Raw genomic sequence first — 26,188 nt, forward strand, 5'->3', positions numbered from 1 at the left:
AGTGATAACATGTAAATTGATTTGATTTTTACGAAATCTCATGGATGGCGCTGTTTCAAATTTGTCTTTATACTACTAAATTCATTAAACTGTTTCTCTGCCCAAATTACGTAAATGACATAGTTTTTATTTTGTAAAGCTAGATAATAGCATGGCTTACTCGAAACCAACATTTAAACATGAGTCTTTAGATTGTACGCTGTCGTAGTACACGGAATATGTAAGAAAAATAAAGGTTCACAGCTCCTCCCGCGAAGGTGATATCATGATAATATGTTTAAACTATCCTCACCCGACCTCTTAGGAATATTCATGCAAAATTTGAAGTAAATCTATGCAGTACTTTCTGAGATTAGCCCGGAAATACATACAGACAAACAGACAAACAGACAAACCGACAAACAGACAAAAATTCTAAAAACTATATTTTTGGCTTCTATATCGATTATAGATCATGGATCAAGTATTCTTTTAAAAAAATATTCAATGTACAGTTTTGACTTTCCTACGATTTTATTATATGTATAGATAACATTTTTTTCGGTACTAAAACGTAGTAGTTTGATATGTGGTTGGCTGCCCCTCTTCTCCTTCCTGAAAAATATCCTCCAAAATTACCCGAGATACTTCCAATGATTGAACCATACGTTGGACATTAACTTCAGTCAAAAATTGACGAAGCGGATGATTACTAATTTCCACTTAATCCTTGCTGCCACTATCTTCATCATCAAATCATCAATTTTCAAGTGGTGTTGTAAAATTGTCAGCAGAAATAGTCTTCCAAAGGCGATATAATTTTATGAACATTGTATCTGTAAATAAAAAATCAAACGTTAATAATTGTAAATCAATAAAAAAAGCTACTTACAAATAAAATTTTATCAACAAACTACTGTTCCCAACGCACCTCAAAATCTTGTAAAAGTCAAAAAGAATTCATCATTTTATTATTTCATTCTAAAAGTGTAATATAAAACCATTATAAAACCAATAAAAAACATGAATTGCTTTCATTATAAAAATAAATACCTATAAAAGTAACAACTTACCTTTTGTGGGAACGCATGGTGAAAATTCACAAAACACGAAGATTGAATTTGATATTTTTGGTTTTATGACATTTATTTTAATTTTATTTATTTATTTATTTATTTATTCAAATGCTTTATAAATATAAATTTATAAATAATAAATTTATAAAGAATAGACACATTCGATCACGAAATTATGTGGGTTCGAGTCCCGCCTCGTGATCGAATTTTTTCTATTCTTTATAAATTTATAAAACACGAAGATTAAAAATGTAACCAATGAACACAATCAATATTAGATTAATTGTAATGGTGTCTAGTTTGACTTAAAATAATAAACATCTACCCTCACTTTTAAAAATGTAGTAAGTATATTCACACGAAATATAAGCGCACCTTATAGGGAAGGGAAGATATGGGTTAAAGAGTTAAATAAATAACATGATTATATTTAAATTATTAATTTTCAACAGTTGTTCAGTAGTGATAACATGTAAATTGATTTGATTTTTACGAAATCTCATAGATGGCGCTGTTTCAAATTTGTCTTTATACTACTAAATTCATTAAACTGTTTCTCTGCCCAAATTACGTAAATGACATAGTTTTTATTTTGTAAAGCTAGATAATAGCATGGCTTACTCGAAACCAACATTTAAACATGAGTCTTTAGATTGTACGCTGTCGTAGTACACGGAATATGTAAGAAAAATAAAGGTTCACAGCTCCTCCCGCGAAGGTGATATCATGATAATATGTTTAAACTATCCTCACCCGACCTCTTAGGAATATTCATGCAAAATTTGAAGTAAATCTATGCAGTACTTTCTGAGATTAGCCCGGAAATACATACAGACAAACAGACAAACAGACAAACCGACAAACAGACAAAAATTCTAAAAACTATATTTTTGGCTTCTATATCGATTATAGATCATGGATCAAGTATTCTTTTAAAAAAATATTCAATGTACAGTTTTGACTTTCCTACGATTTTATTATATGTATAGATAACATTTTTTTCGGTACTAAAACGTAGTAGTTTGATATGTGGTTGGCTGCCCCTCCTCTCCTTCCTGAAAAATATCCTCCAAAATTACCCGAGATACTTCCAATGATTGAACCATACGTTGGACATTAACTTCAGTCAAAAATTGACGAAGCGGATGATTACTAATTTCCACTTAATCCTTGCTGCCACTATCTTCATCATCAAATCATCAATTTTCAAGTGGTGTTGTAAAATTGTCAGCAGAAATAGTCTTCCAAAGGCGATATAATTTTATGAACATTGTATCTGTAAATAAAAAATCAAACGTTAATAATTGTAAATCAATAAAAAAAGCTACTTACAAATAAAATTTTATCAACAAACTACTGTTCCCAACGCACCTCAAAATCTTGTAAAAGTCAAAAAGAATTCATCATTTTATTATTTCATTCTAAAAGTGTAATATAAAACCATTATAAAACCAATAAAAAACATGAATTGCTTTCATTATAAAAATAAATACCTATAAAAGTAACAACTTACCTTTTGTGGGAACGCATGGTGAAAATTCACAAAACACGAAGATTGAATTTGATATTTTTGGTTTTATGACATTTATTTTAATTTTATTTATTTATTTATTTATTTATTCAAATGCTTTATAAATATAAATTTATAAATAATAAATTTATAAAGAATAGACACATTCGATCACGAAATTATGTGGGTTCGAGTCCCGCCTCGTGATCGAATTTTTTCTATTCTTTATAAATTTATAAAACACGAAGATTAAAAATGTAACCAATGAACACAATCAATATTAGATTAATTGTAATGGTGTCTAGTTTGACTTAAAATAATAAACATCTACCCTCACTTTTAAAAATGTAGTATATTCACACGAAATATAAGCGCACCTTATAGGGAAGGGAAGATATGGGTTAAAGAGTTAAATAAATAACATGATTATATTTAAATTATTAATTTTCAACAGTTGTTCAGTAGTGATAACATGTAAATTGATTTGATTTTTACGAAATCTCATAGATGGCGCTGTTTCAAATTTGTCTTTATACTACTAAATTCATTAAACTGTTTCTCTGCCCAAATTACGTAAATGACATAGTTTTTATTTTGTAAAGCTAGATAATAGCATGGCTTACTCGAAACCAACATTTAAACATGAGTCTTTAGATTGTACGCTGTCGTAGTACACGGAATATGTAAGAAAAATAAAGGTTCACAGCTCCTCCCGCGAAGGTGATATCATGATAATATGTTTAAACTATCCTCACCCGACCTCTTAGGAATATTCATGCAAAATTTGAAGTAAATCTATGCAGTACTTTCTGAGATTAGCCCGGAAATACATACAGACAAACAGACAAACAGACAAACCGACAAACAGACAAAAATTCTAAAAACTATATTTTTGGCTTCTATATCGATTATAGATCATGGATCAAGTATTCTTTTAAAAAAATATTCAATGTACAGTTTTGACTTTCCTACGATTTTATTATATGTATAGATATCGTAAAATAGTTACATTAATATTATTGCGCTGCAAGCGCTGTATTAATTATATGATAAGATGGCGGACGCTGGCGAACATTTAATTATTCGCAGTTAAAAACTTCATAATTTATAACGAAGAGGTCTTATATTGAAAAAAAATGCGTCTAAAATCCTATAACTAAGTATATTTATATATCCTACTAGACTATATTATTATAATTGTTTCTTTTTTAAAAAGCGATTCGCTTCTGGCACTCGCCGGCCGCTGCCGCGGCACGCTCGCTTTGCTCGCTTGGGTCGTGCGTTGTTTATCAAAGTCTAACCTATTACCTAACCTAACCTAACTGTTTTCTATTGCAAAAACCATTCGCTTCTGGCATTCGCCGGCCGCTGCCGAGGCACTAACTTAAATGACAATAAACAAGTTCTTAAAATATTCTGAATTTTTTAAATATTTTATGGACTCTCTATATTTTATACGATCTGGCCAAATGTGGATGACCAAATCGTGAAACATTGACGATTTAACGATCTGATCAAACTGTTGGCAATTTCATGAAATGCGACCATTTCGTGAAATGACCAATCATTTCATGAAATGAGCAAATCTACGATATGGCCATGACAATTAGGTATACTTCTTAGGACATCGACGAGGCACGGAAAAAAAGAAGTTAATTGTTTTTCATGTATTTTAATAAGAGTGTTAACATAATAATGGTATTTATTTATGTACAATTTGTGACCAAATCTGAGTCAATGCAACTCTGGGTAGCATCATCGTAAGAGAATCCATCATCACAACTGAGCAGACTTTGCTTCCCTTGTTGACACGCGATGTAACGTTTGCAGCTTTTGCCTTGTCTAGAAAAAGGTTTAATCGAATTAGATGTGAAATTATTACTTTTACATACCAAAATGTTGTGGCGTACCTAACAATATAAATTCATTATATTAAAGTAAAAAACTACCTGAATTTGTAAATGAAGTCTGAAGCTTTTCCGTTTTCATCAATTTCTGGTGCAGGACATATAACTCCATGGAAATCTGTAATAAGAATATAACGTATTAGTTTATACTTATTTAATTACCTACCTAGTAGCCGTAAAAAGTATGAATTACTTTTTATTAATAAGTAGTATAAAATAATAAATACCATCTGGATTGCAGGAAGGAACGTTAGCTGGCCAATCACATACATCGGTTACGGGGTTAAATGCGAGGCCAGCTGGACAAGTCATTTCTGTAGCTTTGCCTTTTTGGCAATTGATATAATTTCTGCAATCGCTAGAAGGCGATGGGAAGTGACCATATTGTCTAGGGCAATCAGCTGTAGGCGCAGGTACCTCTGAAAGAGAAATATAAACATAAAAAATTGTAAACTCGTTTCTTGATGTCAATTGTATGTAACTCGTAATGTTATACTTAATGGGCTTGAATTACTCCAACCAGTATTTTGAGCATTCCTTGTAAAAAAGACTCGGTGGTAAATAACAAAAATATATGTTGTTTATATCAGTTTAAAACTCACGTATAAAACTTACCGAATGCAAGCAGTGGTAGCAGTTGCAGTGCTAGCAATAATAATTTAGTTCCCATCATGATAATAAATTATAATTGGACCTATGCAAGGCGCAAAGATTCTCAACTGATTGACATTGCTTTACGAAATACTATTTTTATATTCCATTTATTATCAAACTTAACCACAATAAGATTATTTATTAATAATTACAGTCATCAGCAAATGACCGATAATACAGAGTAGGTATCACTGAAATAGGCCATTAACAAACCGCACACTCACCATACGTCATAAACAGTTGACGACATAATATTACTATCCCACCAAAAATATAAATGTAATAAAAAAGGGGAGCCAAGTTCAATCGTCGACTTAATTGCCGAAAAAAGAAATGAGATCTAAATGTGTGCCAAGTTCTGTAGACAGTCCAGAAATTTATTTACAAAGATGTATTAAATTCTGAGGTGAACTGAAAACTCAATTTTTTTATTTTCCCTTATAGAACAAAATATGACTTTTTTAATTTGAATAATAGAATTATTTTCACAAAGCAAACAACTAATGGCTTATTGAACCCCATAATTTGATCAGGCTAGTTTTTACCTACTATTTATATATATCTTCTCAAATTGATGTTATTGAACGTTATTATTTGTAGTAGCCGTAAAAAGTATTAATTACTTTTTATTAATAAGTAGTATACTTAAATAATAAATACCATCTGGATTGCAGGAAGGAACGTTAGCTGGCCAATCACATATAGCGGTTACGGGGTTAAATGCGAGGCCAGCTGGACAAGTCGTTTCTGTAGCTTTGCCTTTTTGACACTTGATATATTTTCCGCAATCGCTAGAAGGCGATGGGAAGTAACCATATGGTCTAGGGCAATCAGCTGTAGGCTCAGGTACCACTGAAAGAGAAATATAAACATAAAAAATTGTAAACTCGTTACTTGATTTCAATTGTATGTAACTCGTAATTGTATGTAACTTAATGGGCTTGAATTACTCCAACCAGTATTTTGAGCATTCCCTGTAAAAAAGACTCGGTGGTAAATAACAAAAATATATGTTGTTTATATCAGTTTAAAACTCACGTATAAAACTTACCGAATGCAAGCAGTGGTAGCAGTTGCAGTGCTAGCAATAATTTAGTTCCCATCATGATAATAAATTATAATTGGACCTATGCAAGGCGCAAAGATTCTCAACTGATTGACATTGCTTTACGAAATACTATTTTTATATTCCATTTATTATCAAACTTAACCACCATAAGATTATTTAATAATTAGTCATCAGCAAATGACCGATAATACAGAGTATCACTGAAATAGGCCATTAACAAACCGCACACTCACCATACGGTATAATACATACAATCAGCGATAACGGCTCCCCGGAGGAAATATTAATTAATGAGCAAATAGTAGTGATTATCTACGTGAATACCTCGGTGAGCAATTTATAAAGTACATCAAATAATTTCTTTAACGTAAGGCATATTCATTTTAAATCATCATCCTAAATAATGTTTCTTGCAAAAAGTCAAAGCAATTTTTTTTGGTTTACGTAGTTACGAAGGCATTGAATTATGCATATTCTTAGTTTATGTCGTAGCCGATTAGCTTTAATCAGCCAATGCTATTTATTAAACGGCCCCGTTTAATTAACTGCCTGAATTGTTGAAATTGATATTTTGGTTTTATGGCATTCAATATGCCTTTATAAATATAAATTCATAAAGAATAGAAAAAACTGCCTGATTGATATTTAGCGATTCAGTCAAACAGCTACTTACTAACGTTCGTACATTCATAAATTGAATGAATCTTTGCACGCAAATGAGTGACCCGGGTTAGTGAATGACAAAACATAATATATTATAATAATGATATTTGGAAATTTGAAGTGAATTTTCTTTTTGAAAAGTAGGTAAACGAAAAATGCTTAGGGAGCGATTCTTTAAAAAAATATTTTTAAATGATTTAAATCAATTTTATATTTTACCCCAAAGCAAAAAATGCTGCCATCTGCCATGTTATGGACGATCAAAAACGGGTCAAGAAAAATTTTTCATCACGCGCCTTAAGGGCAAATTAGATAATAAATCTTACGGTTTTTTTACTATCTTGGCGAAATAAGAATAGGTAAAGATAAACTACGATAACATGGCGCGCCCCTCCAAATTACTGTTTCAATGTGTGTAGTGACATCCTTACGAAGGAGTTTGTATGTAGTTGTACGTATTCGTCTTTAGTAATTAGTAGCAGGCCGGCAGCGGTCTGAGACAGTCAAGTTATTAATTCTACGTCGCTCAGTAATACGAAACTACTGATTGCAAAACAAGTTAGTAATGGAATATTCAAGAAAAAAAATGAGCAAGAATTTATTATTCACGTAGGAGAATCCGATTCTGAAAATGACACATCAAGCTTCTATGACAGTGATGAAGAAAATTTTAGTTCCAGTGCCAATAGAGATCAATAAGATTTAAGTTTGTTTGATTTATGTTTTATTAAATAAATAAATAAATAATAAATAAAATATCCTTTATTGAATTATTATGTAGTCTAGTATTATGTAGTTGTGTAGTAATTATTATGTGTATTAATGGACGACTAAGATCCGTTAGGCAAAAATAAAAAATACAAGAGTTACACAGCTATTGAAATAATACAAAAACATATCAATTTAGTTCATTATTAATGTTGTGGGCCAAGTGATTAATGAGGATATTATTATTAATGCCCAGGCAGTATGAATAATGCCTTTGTTATCACTTGGCTCGTAACATAATATTATAAACTTTCTTATAATAAAAAATAAATGATGATTACGTATTTTTGTAAATGATTTTGATGTCTTAACTAGTCACTAAAAATAAATGTGTTATAAATATATACCTAATAAAGATTTCATTTTATTGAAAACATTAAACATGCAAGATATAGAGTAAATAATAAAATTACATTTCAGTATTTGAGCACAATAAAATTATCATAGTTCTTTTGCAATCAGTACTCGTAATATCTCACTTATTACCAGATTTGTTGGTCAACTAATCATAAGTTGCCGAGCGCCCAAGACAACGCACGTGTCGTTTTCATAGAATACGTCAGTGCAGCGCCATTACTAATAATAATGAGCGATTCGAGCGTGACTAGTCGAGCAACAAATATGTAGGTGTAGGTATTTATTGATTTAACTGTATTTTATGTGATTTATTGTATTGTAGCTATATTGATGTGATATTTATTTGTACTATGATTTAGATTCAATGTATTTAATGACATGTATGTTAGCGCGTTTAAATTAAAGATAAAATTATATTTTAAAAGTAAATCAATTGATGAACTTAATTCAATTATTTTAATAATAATCAAATGGATAAAAGTATTAATAATCATTTAATTATCAAATAATAATAATATTACATGTCATATTCAAAATAACGATCAAAACAACACAAATAACACCTGCGCTGACTCACACAGTCACGCCACTCGAATAATCGTCCTATAAATGACGGTCGTCTGCAGTTGCGAGTCATTCTTGTCTTGACTTTGGTCGAGTAAAGATGTCTAAGAAATATTATATCAGTATTTAATTACGTAATACAACCACGCTTTAACATCAGAAGTAGAAGATGAACCAGCCCTTACTCGGAATCCTGGCAGGCTGGCACAAATTCTTCCATCATACTACGTGACAGTATGCAACTGTCACTGTCACCATCATGACAGTATACCACTGTGGACTTCAATCTACGAAAAATTGGATTGAATTGACTTCAAGTAAACAAGGATGAAGGAACTCGCACATTGTGTGTTTTCTTGTGCGTTGTGTGAAGTAAATGTTTGTGGTGTGGAATATTGTAACGGTAATGTAGTTCATCAATATTATAATGTGATGTGCAATCCGGGCGGTTGTCCAGGATATTTGAGCCTTTAATTGTGGTAAGCGAACGACGTGCTTATGTCACAAATAATAAGTTTTTGATCCCATGGAATTTGGATCCAATGTGGTGCCTTCGATGGCGCCCAGTGTAAGCTATTGTGGTGGTAAATTATTATTTTTCTGTATTTTGACGATTGAAAAACGCTTCTAAGCGAATTCCAGTTGAATAAATCAATATTTGAGTTTGAGTTCATCATGTGGATATGATGGTGTTCTATAAGGTCAGTTTGGCCGAGCGGTTATGTTTGTGTTATAATACATTGTGTTTTGACATCACGAGATAATTAATTACCGTACTCATTTCAAATGAACGTACGAGGACGTTATTGTGTTATTGTTTTACTATGGCCAAGCCGGATATAACTTATGTTTTAACTTTTAATTATGTTCCAGGACTTATGGTTATCATTTGAGAGTTGAGATACAGATGAGATACAGAAGCCGCTGTTCGCAGCTGGAAAAACTCGTGGAGCTATCGAATCCTATGTAAATCACAATAATACTCGACAATGATTGCTATGAAGCGAAAAGTACAAGCAATTGCTAGACTACTATTGTGTCCTATGTACGTGTAAGAATAGTACCAAAGCCAAATTTAGATGACCGTGTTAGCGGTAATGGAAACTAATTATGATAATCGACTGCCACTTGTCTGTACGGGTCTTCTATGACTTAGTCTGACAACTGGGCAGATAATAATACAATCGAATGCCACTTGTCTGTACGGGTCTTCTGTGACTTAGTCTGACAACTGGGCAGATAATAATACAATCGAATGCCACTTGTCTGTTCGGGTCTTCTGTGACTTAGGCTGGCATCTGGGCAGATAATAATAGAATTGAATGCCACTTGTCTGTACGGGTTTTCTGTGACTTAGTCTTACAACTGGGCGGAAAATAATAATAACCTGATTGTCACTTGTCAGTATGGATCCAGACAGTGGTTTAGCCTGACAACTGGACAAAGAAACAAATAATTTGAATATAATGTACTACTTAAAACAAGTCGGAATGTCACCAGCTGAAGTGAATTATATCATTGATATTTTGAGTTTTGAATTACCGCTCAGAGCACGAGCTTTTTTCAGAATGGCCGTGTTAGCGCGTTTAAATTAAAGATAAAATTATATTTTAAAAGTAAATCAATTGATGAACTTAATTCAATTATTTTAATAATAATCAAATGGATAAAAGTATTAATAATCATTTAATTATCAAATAATAATAATATTACATGTCATATTCAAAATAACGATCAAAACAACACAAATAACACCTGCGCTGACTCACACAGTCACGCCACTCGAATAATCGTCCTATAAATGACGGTCGTCTGCAGTTGCGAGTCATTCTTGTCTTGACTTTGGTCGAGTAAAGATGTCTAAGAAATATTATATCAGTATTTAATTACGTAATACAACCACGCTTTAACATGTATATTTTAAAAAGAAATATTTTACTTGATCTATGAATTGTTTGAATGAATTGTTGATAATTTAATCTTTGACTTCCATAGTTCTTAGATACTTTACTGATTGTTAGACATAATTTATTGTTATACTGTGATGGAATGTAATGAATTTTATTTTATGTGATTGAATGTAACATAGGTATTTATTGATTTAACTGTATTTTATGTAATTTAATGTATTGTAGCTATAGTGATGTGATATTTATCTGTACTATGATTTAGATTCAATTTATTTTATGACATGTATTTAAAAAAATATTTTACTTGATCTATGAATTGTGCTAAATAAAGTAATTTTTAATAATTTTTTTTTAACCTCAATTGTGCTGTGTACATACAATTTGGCTGGCATTTTACCGTAACATGTGATTAAATTTGTGTATAATTAGTCAAAATTGTCAGCTGTGATGTGTACCTATTTAAATAAATAAATAAATAAATAAATAAATCCGTGGATTTGTTTTTGTTTGACGGCCGTCTCATTACGCACATGTCGTGGCCATATCGTAGATTTGCTATGGCCAAATGGCCAACATAGTTTGATCAGATCGTTAAATCGTCAACGTTTCACGATTTGGCCATCTACAGTTGGCCAGATCGTATAAAATATAAAGAGTCCATAAAATATTAAAAAAATTCAGAATATTCTAAAAGTCATTTAAGTTAGTGCCGCGGCAGCGGCCGGCGAATGTTAGAAGCGAATCGTTTTTGCAATAGAAAACAGTTAGGTTAGGTTAGAGTTTAGACTTTGATAAACAATGCACGAGCCGAGCGAGCAAAGCGAGCGTGCCGCGGCAGCGGCCGGCGAGTGCCAGAAGCGGACACATAATCCACATTTTCCATAGTACTCGAACCTAACTTCGTCGTAAATTCTTTGCTATGACTTTCTTCATAATGTTATTAAACGAATTATGAAGTTTTTAACAGCGAATAATTAAATTTTCGCTAGCGGCCGCCATCTTATCACATAAACACAGAGCTTGCAGCGCCTATACCAATGATAAATGAAACTATTTTACGATATGATCAAATCATTTTGATCATTTCATGAAAAATCCGCGCGTTTAGTTGGCCATATCGTGAAATGATTTCTTATCATTGATCTGCTCAAGCCACATCATGATGTGGCTAAACTAAATTGGCCATTTCACGAAATGCGACCATTTCGTGAAATGGCCAATCATATCATGAAATGAGCAAATTTAAGATATGGCCACGACACACACATGCGTTGTGAATCTTGGTGGTGCATTGTAAATACTTTCACAAATACTTTCAAACGTTTTGAATTTTGGAGGGGCGCGCCATGTTATCTTAGTTTATCTCTAGGTCTATGTAAAAAGTTCATGATTATAAATGACAACTAATGTAAATGCTGACTACTCTGATTATTAATAATTAGATTGTATATTAACTACGGATCAATAACTTTACGAACACTTCCAATGAACACAGGACCTCATATTAATTGGAATAATAGAATTATTTTCACAAAGCAAACAACTAATGGCCTATTGAACCCCATAATTTGATCAGGCTAGTTTTTACCTACTATTTATATATATCTTCTCAACTTGATGTTATTGAACGTTATTATTTGTGAGGTACATATTATATGTATTCAATAATATACATTAACTATACACTACACGTAGAAAAGGAGATCACTAAATTAATAAATATTATGATAAGTTTGTATCTGAAGGAGCAACGTAACACGTCCTAATCCCTAAAGCGTGGAGCGCGGTCTGCCGTAACAGTTTGCGCTCTCGTATATAATCGAAAATTCTAGAGAACTTTAAATGAACGCGCTAGTCATTCAATAAAATTTTGTATCTTGTAGAGGCTAGAGCGATATCTCCGCTCTGTTCAAAGAGCTGTGTTACAAACTAGTTGGACGTTGACTGTTGAGTGACACTTGTTAAATCAACGTTCGGCCTAGTCATTCAATTAAATGGCGACATGGATACTATTTTGCTTTATAATTTGTATAATATTATTATACCTACCTGTTAGGACATCGACGAGCCACGGAAAAAAAGAAGTTAATAATATTGTTTTCATGTATTTTAATAAGAGTGTTATCATAATATTGGTATTTATTTATGTACAATCTGTGACCAAATCTGAGTCAATGCAACTCTGGGTAGCATCATCGTAAGAGAATCCATCATCACAACTGAGCAGACGTGGCTTCCCTTGATGACACGCGATGTAACGTTTGCAGCTTTTGCCTTGTCTAGAAAAAGGTTTAATGGAATTAGATGTGAAATTATTACTTTTACATACCAAAATGTTGTGGCGTACCTAACAATGTAAATTCATTATATTTAAGTAAAAAACTACCTGAATTTGGAAATTAAGTCTGAAGGTTTTCCGTTTTCATCCATGTCTGGTGCAGGACATGTAAATCCTTGGAATACTGTAATAAGAATATTACGTATTAGTTTATACTTATTTAATTAGTAGCCGTAAAAAGTATGAATTACTTTTTATTAATAAGTAGTATAAATAATAAATACCATCTGGATTGCAGGAAGGAACATTAGCTGGCCAATCACATATAGCAGTTACGGAGTTAAATGCGAGGCCAGCTGGACAAGTCATTTCTGTAGCTTTGCCTACTTGACACATGATATACTTTCCGCAATCACCAGAAGGCGATGGGAAGTAACCATATTGTCTAGGGCAATCAGCTGTAGGCTCAGGTACCTCTGAAGAAGAAATATAAACATAAAAAATTGTAAACTTTGTTACTTGATGTCAATTGTATGTAACTCTTAATTTATACTTACGTTTAGCGAGGTTGGCACCACAATTTACTCGTGAAGGATAATCACACGGATATTCAGGCCACACTGCATTAGGATTGAAATGCAGGCCATCAGGGCATTCAACTTGTATAGCTGTATTACCCTGTAGAAAAGAGAGATTGCATTATAGAGAGAGTTGTATTATAAATTATTTTTATGTAGTATTAAATTTAGTGGTGAATAATTACCTTGCATTCTATGAAGGCATCGCATTGATTAGGTACAGAGAAATAGCCATTTGGTTTTGCGCATTGATAGTCCATTAACCCCGTTAATTGTCCAGAATTAACGGGACGTTTTGGAACGGGTGCCATCGTAGGAATTACAATGATTCCTGACGGTTTTGGTGTAGCGATTGTTCTAGAGGGTAATGGAATAGGCTTAGCGGTTGTTGGCATCCAGGGATATGGATGATTGGGAATCGTAGATGGTTTTGTGTATTGAGGCCAACTTGGCTTAGACCAAGATGATCCGGGTAGATACCTAGGTCGTACATCAGTCGGACTGGATAAATGTACAGGTTGTGCTTGTTGGATTTGAGGTAAAACAGCTTTTGGCACCGGTTGAGGGGATGGTTCAACTTGCGGTGCTTCATCTTTTGGTTCTAATTGAGGAGATAGTAGAAATTGTGGTGCCACAGCTTCGGGTTCTGGTTGAGGTGGTGGTGGATATTGTGGTGAAGCAGCTGCGGGCTCTGGTTGAGATGACAATGGAACTTGCGGAGCTACAATTTCTGGCTCAGGTTTAGGAGATGATGGAACTTGTGGTGCAACATCTTCTTGCACAGGTTCAGGAGATGGTGGAACTTGCGGTGCTACAGCTTCAGGCTCTGGTTGAGGAGATAGTGAAGCTTGCTGTGGTACAGCTTCTGGCTGTTCTTCAAACGAGGGTTGAGATGATGCTTGAATTTGAGGAGGTTCAACAACATCTGGCTTTGGTTGAACCGAAGATTGCGCTGGCTCCATATCTATTTGCTGTGGTGCAGGTGATGGTTGAATTTTACGTGGAACAAATTCTGGCTCTGGCTGAGGCGATGGTTGCGCTGGCTCTGGTTCTGGTTGATTTTGGTCAAGTATTAGTGCTGGTTGTGATGGAGTCGCTGGTTCAGATTCTTGAGGCTGGTACCCTGGCTGGGGCTGAGGTTCTGAACTTGGAGATGGTTGTTCAATTGAAGATTCCTTTGCGAGTTCATCTCCAGGATTTTTATGATTTGAGGGATATACAATTGTAAAACTAGGTTTTGGCGTATTCGGTAAAGAGTGATCACCGGGAAGAACTATGATGGTAGGTTTTTGAGCTGGTGATGCCGTAGAAAATTCAGGTGGACTTTGTGTATATGGTCTTGGCCTAAAGAATGTTGGTAATCTTTCGGCTGGTTCAAACGAAGATGGGATCAGTGGGCTACGCGTCGAAGGATATAAATCCCTGGGTTGTGGTTGCTTTGTGATTTCAATCCTAGGTGTAGCAGGTTGTGTTACTGTTGGAGGTAATGTTGTTTGCACAATTGTAGGTTGATGGTAGACAGGTCTAGGAATATATCGAGGAGGGAATCTTGCAAAGGGGCTTGAATAACTCCAACCAGTATTTTGAGCATTCCCTGTAAAAAAGACCCGGTGGTAAATAACAAAAATATATGATGTTTATATCAGTTTAAAACTCACGTATAAAACTTACCGAATGCAAGCAGTGTTAGCAGTGCTAGCAATAATTTAGTTCCTATCATGATAATAATTTATAATTGAACCTATGCAAGGCGCAAAGATTCTCAACTGATTGACATTGCTTTAAGTAATACTATTTTTATATTCCATTTATTATCAAACTTAACCACCATAAGATTATTTATTAATAATTACAGTCATCAGCAAATGACCGATAATACAGAGTATCACTGAAATAGGCCATTAACAAACCGCACACTCACCATACCTACGTATAATACATACAATGAGCAATTACTTAAGCTCCCCGGATGAAATATTAATTAATGAGCAAATAGTAGTGATTATCTATGTGAATACCTCGGTGAGCAATTTTTAAAGTATATCAAATAAGTTGTTTAAAACGTAAGGCATATTCATTTTAAATCATCATCTTAAAATAATGTTTATTGCAAAAAGTGAAAGCCATTTTTAATTGGTTTACGTATGAAGGCATTGAATTATGCATATATGTACTTAGTTTATGTCGTAGCCGATTAGCTTAATCAGCCAATGCTATTTATTAAACGACCCCGTTTAATTAACTGCCTGAATTGTTGAAATTGATATTTTGGTTTTATGGCATTCAAATGCTTTATAAATATAAATTTATAAAGAATAGAAAAAACTGCCTGAATGATATTTAGCGATTCAATCAAACAGCTACTTACTAACTTTTGTTCATTGAACATTCATAAATTGAATGAATCTTTGCACGCAAACGAGTGACCCGGGTTCGTAGAGAATGACAATCTTCTTCTTATATATAAAAATGAATCCCAAAATGTGTTGGTAAGCGCATAACTTGAGAACGGCTGAACCGATTTCGTTAATTCTTTTTTTATTATATTCCTTGAAGTACGAGGATGGTTCTTATGTAGAGAAAACGTAAATATGTACCACGGGCGAAGCCGGGGCGGACTGCTAGTATAATATAATAATGATATTTGGAAATCTGAAGTGAATTTTCTTTTTGAAAAGTAGGTAAACGATAAATACTTAGGGAGCGATTCTTTTAAAAAAATATTTTTAAATGATTTAATTCAATTTAATATTTTACCCCAAGGCAAAAAATGCTGCCATTTGTGGACGAAAGCGTCAAAACGGGTAAAGAAAAATTTTTCATCACGCGTCTTAAGACGATACACAAAAAAAATCCACTGCTTGGCGGGCGGAGTCTAATAGTTCGCTTACGCGAACGCGGGTGTGCGCGAAGTCATTCTTGCAAACTCGCCGCGCTGCCGCTGGCCGACTCGGGACAAACATGTATGGAGTCGTCATACAGTTATAATATTGTTATACATTTATTTAATTGTTGATTTATTGGTTTTATTTTCTTGCTTATAAACAAATAATCTTCTTTTTAACAACTACTTAGACATTATTAATAATTATTATTATTTCGTAATGTTTACTTTATTACAAAATAATACAGGTTATAAAATATAATCTTTAAAATAACAAAAAATATTATTACTCTGAAAAAATGAAATGGTACTCAATAACGCGGACTACTGAATTGATTTAGATAGAATTTGATGCTGACGTAGATATTCATCACATCATGCCCAGAAATGAAAGGTACTATTTCTGAAAGAAGTTATAAACCCTAATTCTTCTCAGTCAAAGTCAAGAGTGCAAGTGCGAAACTTTGGATGTTAATTTGTATATTTTTTTGTTAGTTGTTACTTAATCACGTCAAGACTACATTACCAATTTTGATAAAATATAGCTAATTGCCTGGATTTACACATGGGATACTTTTTATCCGAACTGAACACTTCTGTGGGATAAAACAGGATTCACGATATAACCTAATTCCACGCGGGCAAAGCCGCGGTCGGAATGATATTTTTTTAAATAAAAAAATTGTTTTAAAAAAAACACAAAATATTATATTGACGCATGTATTTATTTTTTGCACTCTATTATAATTGTAATTATTCATTACAAACAATCAAAATAAAATAGCCAGAACAAAGTTAGGCCCTGGTAGGGTAGGTAGGCAGGTACAGCAATGTGAGACGAACACTGGCTTATTTATACCAATAATAATGTATTATAAACATTAAGTTTACAACAAAAATACATAATATTAGCTAATGTGAAAACGAATCAACCAATCATCCCACAACAATGAAATGTGCACACAAATATTCATCCAAATCGGTTCATGTGATTAGGAGGAGTGACTGCAGCGCCATCTTCCAGGCCCAATTGTGTTTCCAGATCACCCAGGAACTCAATTTAATATACTTACACAAAATTTTTCGAAATGAAAACTCACATTACTGTAAATATGAATATAAACCTGTTTTAGTACTAAGCAATTTCCCGCACAGGTGTAGTAAGTATAAATGAAATAAATATCAACATCAAATTCTTTATACAACATACTTATCTATCACCTACTAAGAAATGTAATTCTTGAAATTTTTTCGTATTTTTTTAAATATAATACTACTCCAATGAGCTCCTGTTCCATATTACATCCACCATACTTCCACTAAGTTCACCATGATTTTTTATTTCTTTGCACTTTGTTGCTTTTTGCTAAAAATGGAATCATGCGATAAAAAAAAGTAGAGCGTTGATAACATACATTTTTGACTGAATAAAGGTACTTACGAAGGAGTGGGTTCACATTGTGAACAATCAGTGGGTTTATTTTCCTTCTGGATTCCGGATTTCTGAAAAGATTATCTATGCTATAAATGAAAAAATCTTACACATTCGTTATGTACTTAAAACAGGGGTACATATCAAACATCGTCTATAATACAATTATCATCAAATTTAAAATAAAACCAACTTACTTCATTAATTTGTTCCAATTGTAAGCATTCTTTTTCCTCCAACCTTTATGTTTCTTCTTCTTATTTTCTTTATTGTCCCCATTTGTCTCATTTTGTCTTATCGTGTGGTCACCCTTTGTTACCCTTTGCGCGAGCGACACAAGTTCCCCGTGTGACGGCCGTAGCGGGAATGACTCGTGCAGCGATCGGGGTAGGAAGGTACAGGGCGGCTCTCGCTATATTGGCTGGTCGCGCGCTAATTTCAAGTATTTCTTGTTTATTTCAAAACCATCGCATATTTCAAAATTCTAAATCGGTAGACGTATAGGTTGTATATTTTATAGTTAATATCCAAAAACTCGTAACTTTACGTTTGTTATTTTGAAGATGCCAGAGATTAAAAAAAAAATAACAATGACAACTTTGTATTTTTTTTCTATCGAGAAAATATCATGGAATCATGTTTCTAAAACGGTAGACGTATTGAGTTACTATTGAACTTTCTTGTCAAGAATTTTCATCACGACAACTTTAATAATATAAAAATTACGAAGGTTTAAAAAGGGCCGTAAATGTTAGAAAAATTAATTCATCACCTTAAGGGAATATAGGTTCGGGAAAGTAAATTCTAGGAATTCGGTGTTCGCATTTCTGTAGTGAAAAAAGGATATTCTGTTAAATTGCAAGTATTCCGGATCATAAATTGTCGACAGATTACAATCTCGCAAATTAGATAATAAATCTTACGGTTTTTACCACAGTTTTTACTATCATGGCGAAATAAGAATAGGTCTAGGTATGTAAAAAGTTACATTGACATGATTATAAAATGACAACTAATGTAAATGCTGACAACTCTGATTATTGTTAATAATAAGATTTTTGAAAAAAAATGTTGTGTGGTTTTATTAAACCACGGTAAAAGTGAAACTGTTCGAACGGTTCCGAACACTGCTTTGTGTAGCGCATGTCGCGTGACGGTCGGCTGCCGAGTAGGTATACCTACTCGGCAGCCGCGATACACGCGACATGCGCTACACAGACCAAAAAGTTTGAGACGATGTAATAAAAGTTTCACTTTAAAAACTTCCTAATTTTAGTCAATATTTATAGTTTTCTAACAAGAAATGAATATCCTTATCATCCAAGATTCCACCTCGGGGAGAACATGCTTAATTAGAATAAAAGAATACTGAATATGGTTAAATGTTTTTATTTTCATAGATTTTGTTGATGTGGTTATTGGCTAGATTTTTGGCTAATGCGGACTCTATTTCCTAGGTAAATAGGATTCAGAAGAAAATTTGAAATCTATGTACTACATATCTTTAATAAAATACTAACTACTAGTTGTATACGTAGTATATTATATATCACGACTCGACAAAAAAGTTTTTGTTCTTTGTCCTAAAGTTTATACTATTATTTTCCAGTTAGTTATGCACAAAAACGAAAAGAAAATACCTTTTTTCGGTATAAAGTTTGCTTTTGTGATAGTTATAATAATAATACTTTAAAAAGACCGCACGGTGAGAGTGGGGTATTAACGTTTACACTGTGCCGATAGATAGATAGATAGATGGCACCCGAGTGATAAACAACCATCAGGTGTTATTTACAAGCCTAGAATAACTTAAAATGTCGTCACGAAAGTGCAAATACGATGCTGATGCATTTTGTTTTATATGTGGTCAATTTATTAAAGTTCGAGACGTGAAATATGAACTAAAGACATCTCACGTTCTCTGTGAAGCCTATGAAGCATATTTTGACTGTCCTGTACGAATCAAGATAAGCCATGGGCTCCACATGTTGCTTGTAGATATAGTAAAAGGTGTTTGGAAGGTAAGGCAAATTACAAATTACAACTTTTAAGGCCATGGGCTGCAGGATGTCATTAAAAGTACATAATATGCTGCATGCTCATTTGGATAAATTTAAAAACAATATGGGAGTCTATTCCGAAGAGCAAGGAGAATGTTTCCATCAGGACATCATGAATTTTGAACAACGCTATCAAGGCCAATACAATGAAAACATGCGGCTATATTTGGGGTTTATTGAGAGAAAGTAGCTATGAACATAAAAGAAAAAGTAAAAGTGTGCACTTTTAAGGTATTTTCCACTTTTCTGTAAGTTAATTTGATAGTAAAACTTAATAAAAATAATACTTAAACATTTTTATTTCAATAGTTTTATTTTCAATCAAAAATTAAAATCCGAGATTTTTAAAAATTTCGTTCAATCAGTCTTCTAAGCACAAAAGCAAAGTTTTTCATGCCATATATTTTTTTTCCGTCTAATTACGACCTAAACTACCGAAATTTAATGCTTTGCAACGAAGTCAAATTTCATGGTGACCCGTTGTTATTATTAGTCTGTGCTACTAGTGATACCAATACTAGTGATACTTTTTTTTTAAGTAATTTTGAGAGGTGGTGAATAATAAATTCGCAAATATTTAATTAGCTGAGCTGTTATTGAAAAAGTTGTAACGGACATTTCTAATGTCTTTTTTAAAAATTGAATAGAGTAATTACAAAATAGGTTTTTTGCTAAAATAAACAGTTGACGACATATTACTATACGCAGTAAAAATCGTAAAAAAATGTAATACTTTTACCTCTTCTTATTCACTAAGCACAATATTTTGTGCATAGCCGTAGGCGGAATGCTAGTAGCTCAATAAAGTCATACATGGTAAGCAATACCCAGTTACTGTGGTGTTAGAGTACCTATATCATAATTCATAATGTACTTATTCATTATATACTAGGATTCTTTTTATCGTGAAAATCAGAAGATTGCAAGATTGCTTCCCAAATGTTAGCAAAGTGTATTCGTAATTTGAGCATTCCTGTGACCTAATAATATATTTTAAATATTACGTCTTAACATATACAGGCTGAGTAATTCCTAATTGTATAATATATTATCTAGTTCATATTTAAATTCGACTTACTACGTAAGTACCTACGTACTTCCATAATCCGTATACGAAAAATAATAATAGTTTAAAAAAACTAAAAAACACGCTTTTTATAGAAACCCGAACTAAAAAATAGAAAATTTTATCAAATTAGTGTATTGTCATCGGTCCTCAATAAATCTACAAAGTTTGAACGAAATCTGACCGTTTAAAGTGGGTCAAAATCGCGCCCAAAGAAGTCGGTTACAAACATACAAACATACAGGTGAAGCTAATATAAAGCGTGTAATAATAAATTTCATGAAAGGAAAAATTCAATGTCATTAGATATAAGTAAATGTTGAGACATACAAACAACTTACATAATGATCTAAGCAAACAACGCATACAAAATATATGATACATTACCTAATAATAATAATATTGGTTTGGGCTCAATGCTCATATTTAAAAGATAATAAACTTTCACGATTTAAAGTGATTAAAACAGGAGATGGAGTTGGGAAATGGAATTATTTTTACGAATATGCAAGGTGGAGCAATAATTATTTGTTTTTAATTTATACCTAATTGAATGTTTAAATATTAGGCAACCGATATCTTACAAAATAATCTCGTAATGTTTTCTCGTCTGTTTTGGGAAGGTTGACAAAACTCTTTAATCCAAGGTAGAGAAACATACCTATTAATTGTTTTCTATTAAATTTTATTTAATCGATTATATAAGTCGTTAAAAATGTCAATAAAAAGACCGTTTCATGCAAAATATTTTATTTAATTAGTACTTAAAAGAAACTTATATAATATTATAATAAATTCTTAATTGACTTATTGCGGTACAGCTTGAGCATTGTCATTGCAGGCAACCTTGTCAGCGTCTATGCACTCGCCAGAAGCGGGGTCGAAGGCAAACCCACTGTCACAGGACAACAGGCGAGGCTTACCGCTCAGGCAGGAATAGAAAGCGTAGCAGTTGTTCGCAAACCTGTGACACAAATACATTATTATGAAATGTTAAAAGATACGAACGTATGTTCAGTCAACCAAATTTTAAGTAGACATATTCTTACTTGTGGTTGGTTTTAATTGGGTTGCCACTCTCGTCGAAACTGGCCGCGGGGCATTGGTAGCCCAGGTACTCTGGAACAGAATTATTGTAGTATTTATTATAATTAAACAAATTGTAGGAGATAAGATGATAATGTAGCTCTACATAGTTGCACCTGTGGTTGCACCCAATATTGTGAAGCCTATTGTGTCATTTTTTTTACTCTTTTATTCTACTCTTTATTTTATGCTTTACATTACGAAATAATAATTTTAATAATATAGATAAAGTAACAAAAAACTTACTCTCAGCGTTGCAGCTAGCCACTAGGTCAGGCCAGTTACAGCGGTTGTTTGAGAAGTCAAAAGCAAGGCCAGTTGAGCAGGTCATCTCATAAGGTTTCCCAGAGATGCACATGCGGTATTGTCCGCAATCATTGGGCGCAGCAATTGGTGAGGGGAAGTAGCCGAATTGATGAGGGCAATCTTTCGTTGCTTGCGCAGGTTCTGGAAAAAAACAATTAAAAACTCATTTTAAACTGACGCTCCACTTAATGACAAGCTTAATGTCGCTTACGCAGAATAGCGCGCACAATGAATGGAAGATTATCATGATATTGGAGGAAAAATAGAAAGGATCACCAACGTAAGGTGTTTCGTAAACCTGGCAACGTTTGGGTGCAACTTTTAGGAGTCAACTATTTGAGGTAAAGAGCATTGTCGTATATATGCCTAAACGTTTTTTCAAGCTTTTGTTTCGCGTAGGTACTCTTGCAAGTTACAGCCGAGGGGTATCCACAGGGATAGTTGGGCCATGCAACTGTCGGGTCGTAGTGGAGACCGTCAGGACATAACTTCTGTGATGGCACGTAATCCTAAAAAGAAAATAGGTCATCAAAGGGAATTGTCATGAGCGAATTACATACACAAAAAAATCGCACTCTAATTTTAAAAAGCAAAGAATATCACAAGAAAATAAATTCTAAATTAAATTTTGATCGACCATAAGATTATATTTATGTGTTTATTGTGTATAACTCACGGTACATTCCACGTAAGCGTCGCACTGTCCATCTACAGGTAAGTAGCTATTTCTCCGCGCACACGCGTTGCTTTGAGCACTTTGTGGAGCTGGAGCATTAGCAGCAAAGCCTATCCAAAAGCACTGTTTAATTACATATTCGTTAAATAATTTGTAACTCTTAGGTCATTTTCGATACTTACTTGAAGCTACGAGAATTGTCGCGAGAACGGCGAAAAAATACATTTTTGGTGCTTTCCTAGCTCTACCCACTGTAAAATGTGATTGATAAATGATAGATATGTCGTCGAAAATTTTTCTTTTATATTTAAAAGACGTAATTGTTTATTGGCTATAACGTTATTCGTCTCGTTTTTAATGAGGATTGTAATTAATGTGGTTGTGGTTTTATTCTAACCAGAAAATTTTCAATGAAGATGTTAATATTATATCGACTTCAGTCTTCATTGAAATTAACAAATAGGGTAAACCACCCTATTATTGGCACTCTACCAATTTATTGGCATGCTCCAGTTTTTTAAGAAAATTAAGATTTTTTTGTAGCCAGTATAAATTTTGTAGTAGAAATTAATAGGTAGCGTATCATTCTTTACTCAACTAGCAAACAATGTTTTTTATTTCTTAAAACATTGCGGCGTATCAACCATCTGTTTGACAAGCCGGGACTTGTGTGGCAAAAATATTCAAAATATTCGTTTTTTTACTAAGGTAAGAGCTATCATGAACTTAAAAGAAATTGCAATTCCGTTGTGTTTTTCTTATGCATATTTATTTTGTCTTATTATTGAATGTATGAACTGCCTTTTTTAAACATTATTTTAAAATTTAATCGCCAACTTTTAGTTATTTGTGGTATGCCAACAATTGGGCTGTTTAAAATCCGTTTATCCATTTTATTGGCACACAAAAATGTTAATTGAAACTTAAAAATTACTTATGATCTCATTCAATCAGAGCTGTGATTTAATTAAATGTAAGATAAACGTAAGCTAAAATTGTTCTATGTTTTATTTAAGTAGGGTTTTTGGTTGTCTAAAACCATATTTAAAAATAAGCGTTCCAACTAAAATGGTATGTTCCTCTACAAATAAATGTGACATTTCTTTTAACAAAGTCTTTTATTTTGTTTATTTCAAAATTAATTTCTGTTAATTTATGAATGGTACAAATTAACTTTAAAATGTCATAGTACACACTTTGAAAGCCCTTTTTAAGATCTAGTAAATATTTTTCAGTCTTGAATAGTGACAATAATAGGTAACAATCACTGCCAATAAAAGGTTTGACTATGCCAGCAACTGGTATTTTAGGTTTTTCTTTTAAAGGTTCACTATATTAAATAAAGCGATTTAATTTAAAATTGAAAAGTACTTTATAATATTCTCCATAGATTAGAATACCAGTATAAATGTTTTTTTCTTAATTAAAACATAATTGTACAGGCAAATTTCACCGGTTTTGTGAAGTAGCTGCTTAAAGTGCCAATAATTGGGTGGTTTACCCTACATAATATAACATTCGAAATAGATGTCAATGTTTATACAGTTTTTATGTAACTAGTAATGAATATTCGTATGGTCATTAGACTTTAAACTCAAACTCAAACTCAAACATTTATTTATTCAATTAGACTTCTTCGAGAAGCACTTTTGAAACGTCAATACATATTTTTAAAATTTACCACCGATTCGGAAAGCAGTATCTATGGAGAAGAATCGGCAAGAAACTCCATAGTTGCTCTTTTAAATAATTTCAGTATTACAATTTTAATTTTACAAAATATGTAAGTAACTGTACAGTGTACGTATATATTATCATAATATGCCAAAGAACTGTCCTGTGGTTTTTACGCGACAACCCTCCATGGGTTTTTATCTTCCATATATTCCTTAATGCTGTAATAGGCTCTCTGAACTAATACGTTTTTTACATTATTTTTTAAATTTAGCACTACTAAACTCTTTAATACTATGAGGAATTCTGTTGTATAAAAGTATACCTTGGCCCATAAATGAATTTTTAACTTTAGCTAACCGGTAAAATGGCATTTCAATTTTATTTCTGTTCCTTGTGCCATATCGGTGTCTATCTCCTACTCTTGTGTGTAAGTCTGCATTTTTGTGTACATATAAAATATTATTAAATATATACTGTGATGGTACAGTGAGGATACCAGTATTCTTAAAGAGATCTCTTAGTGAGTCCCTAGCACGTAAATTATATATAGAGCGTATGGCATACCTCTTTTCAAATTATGTAATAATTGATATTCTTATCCTGTTGACGCTGATGTGCCGAAACTGAAATCCGCGACTTACCGACTTACCGAGTAAAATTTGTTTAGCTTGGAGAAATATTTTAGTATCTAATTGTTTTGTTTTAAATTTGAGTATCGATTGTCTTTGGTATGCATATTAATAGTCAATTCATATGTATGACTATAGGTATATTATGTAAGTACTATGTTCAATACGTAATTATTATTATGGTACCTAATGCTTATTTAATAGGACTATGTAATACTTTCATTTGAAAAATAAATGATATTAATTGAGACTAAATTTATGAAATGTTCTTTGAACTTCCTTGTTGATTTCTCCTGTAATACAAAAAATATATTGTCATAAATTAGGTTATCGATTTTGCATCCATTTTTTCTACAACCTATATACGTATTATAAAACACATACCTGCCATGATATCTAATTTATGATTATAAGAATAGTATTCTGTGCCGTTTTGTGACTTCATAGGTAGGTGTTAAATTTTTCATAAATACATTTCATTTCATTTCATTATAAAGATAAAAAAAAAAACGATCACGAGGCGGGATTCGAGACCGCCGCGTCTTTCGCCATTCCGGGGCGACCGACGCACCGACGCGGACGCACGCCTTACCACAAAATAACAGGGACTTAACGGAACGAATTTAACGATAACTCGGAGTGCGTCAAGTAGCCCTGAAAGCGAATCCTAACTGATTTTAATTATAATTATATATTATATAAATTATAAAAAATATAATTTTCATTTTTGTGCAGTCTTTACTGTGTGAGTATAACAGCGATAGAGAGTGAACGAGAATGCATGCGAGCGGACGCCATATATAGATCTACGGCCTTACTAACATAATGTTAAACAATGGATAAATTTCTACCATTTTCTACCATAGCAAGAGCTCACATGAAACGTCAATCATAAAAACAAGACAGATTATTGCAATAACTAATTCATTGCAAAGCGAATGGTTAACATTTTATTAGTAAGACCGTTATTCTCTATCTGTTCGGGTAATAGCTAATTTTATCTGGGTATTTGGGGGTGTTAAATAAAGCGTATTAATAAGTAAGACATGGATTAACATT

The 26,188-nt window shown here is 32.8% G+C and overlaps 4 protein-coding genes across 4 annotated transcripts; all 4 read right to left on the reverse strand.

The window, feature by feature from the left end:
- Positions 1 to 4,271: 4,271 nt before the first annotated feature.
- LOC149489658 (protein obstructor-E-like) lies at positions 4,272 to 6,232 on the reverse strand. Its single transcript, XM_089714969.1, has 5 exons — positions 6,178 to 6,232; positions 5,787 to 5,978; positions 4,700 to 4,891; positions 4,515 to 4,590; positions 4,272 to 4,407 (listed from the first exon to the last, which is right to left on the reverse strand). The coding sequence occupies exons 1-5, from the start codon at positions 6,230 to 6,232 to the stop codon at positions 4,272 to 4,274; spliced, it is 651 nt and encodes a 216-aa protein (XP_089571095.1).
- A 6,368-nt stretch (positions 6,233 to 12,600) lies between these two features.
- LOC149489659 (uncharacterized) lies at positions 12,601 to 15,033 on the reverse strand. The gene is made up of 6 exons (XM_089714967.1): positions 14,985 to 15,033; positions 13,499 to 14,907; positions 13,293 to 13,413; positions 13,020 to 13,211; positions 12,844 to 12,919; positions 12,601 to 12,736 (listed from the first exon to the last, which is right to left on the reverse strand). Exons 1-6 carry the CDS (start codon positions 15,031 to 15,033, stop codon positions 12,601 to 12,603), a joined length of 1,983 nt encoding a protein of 660 aa, XP_089571093.1.
- A 1,870-nt stretch (positions 15,034 to 16,903) lies between these two features.
- LOC149489660 (uncharacterized) lies at positions 16,904 to 18,579 on the reverse strand. The gene is made up of 4 exons (XM_089715022.1): positions 18,553 to 18,579; positions 17,827 to 18,041; positions 17,639 to 17,700; positions 16,904 to 17,563 (listed from the first exon to the last, which is right to left on the reverse strand). Exons 1-4 carry the CDS (start codon positions 18,577 to 18,579, stop codon positions 17,523 to 17,525), a joined length of 345 nt encoding a protein of 114 aa, XP_089571148.1. The 3' UTR covers positions 16,904 to 17,522.
- A 2,983-nt stretch (positions 18,580 to 21,562) lies between these two features.
- LOC149489661 (protein obstructor-E-like) lies at positions 21,563 to 25,520 on the reverse strand. The gene is made up of 6 exons (XM_089715024.1): positions 25,514 to 25,520; positions 22,824 to 22,933; positions 22,536 to 22,656; positions 22,088 to 22,288; positions 21,805 to 21,874; positions 21,563 to 21,719 (listed from the first exon to the last, which is right to left on the reverse strand). The coding sequence occupies exons 1-6, from the start codon at positions 25,518 to 25,520 to the stop codon at positions 21,563 to 21,565; spliced, it is 666 nt and encodes a 221-aa protein (XP_089571150.1).
- Between the last annotated feature and the right edge of the window lie 668 nt (positions 25,521 to 26,188).

This window comes from Colias philodice, chromosome 3 (genome assembly GCF_061535455.1).
Source record: "Colias philodice isolate Cphi_HAF_F1 chromosome 3, ilColPhil1 Martin Lab GWU primary, whole genome shotgun sequence".
Classification (NCBI taxonomy): Eukaryota; Metazoa; Arthropoda; class Insecta; order Lepidoptera; family Pieridae; genus Colias; species Colias philodice.

Bases quoted from the DNA above. Each gene is read 5' to 3' on its own strand.
- LOC149489658 (XM_089714969.1), bottom strand. From the start codon at position 6,232: ATGATGGGAACTAAATTATTGCTAGCACTGCAACTGCTACCACTGCTT. The intron at 4,591-4,699 runs GTATTTATTATT...TTCTTATTACAG, and splicing joins TCCTTCCTGCAATCCAGATG to ATTTCCATGGAGTTATATGT. The intron at 4,408-4,514 runs GTAGTTTTTTAC...ACCTTTTTCTAG, and splicing joins GACTTCATTTACAAATTCAG to ACAAGGCAAAAGCTGCAAAC.
- LOC149489659 (XM_089714967.1), bottom strand. From the start codon at position 15,033: ATGATAGGAACTAAATTATTGCTAGCACTGCTAACACTGCTTGCATTC. The intron at 14,908-14,984 runs GTAAGTTTTATA...TCTTTTTTACAG, and splicing joins GCTAACACTGCTTGCATTCG to GGAATGCTCAAAATACTGGT. The intron at 13,212-13,292 runs GTAAGTATAAAT...TTTCTTCTTCAG, and splicing joins TGGTGCCAACCTCGCTAAAC to AGGTACCTGAGCCTACAGCT.
- LOC149489660 (XM_089715022.1), bottom strand. From the start codon at position 18,579: ATGATAGTAAAAACTGTGGTAAAAACC. The intron at 17,701-17,826 runs GTAAGTTGGTTT...TAATCTTTTCAG, and splicing joins AATTGGAACAAATTAATGAA to AAATCCGGAATCCAGAAGGA. The intron at 17,564-17,638 runs GTAAGTACCTTT...TTCCATTTTTAG, and splicing joins CAATGTGAACCCACTCCTTC to CAAAAAGCAACAAAGTGCAA.
- LOC149489661 (XM_089715024.1), bottom strand. The intron at 22,657-22,823 runs GTGAGTTATACA...TTTTCTTTTTAG, and splicing joins ACGCTTACGTGGAATGTACC to GATTACGTGCCATCACAGAA. The intron at 21,875-22,087 runs GTAAGTTTTTTG...ATTCTGTTCCAG, and splicing joins GGCTAGCTGCAACGCTGAGA to AGTACCTGGGCTACCAATGC.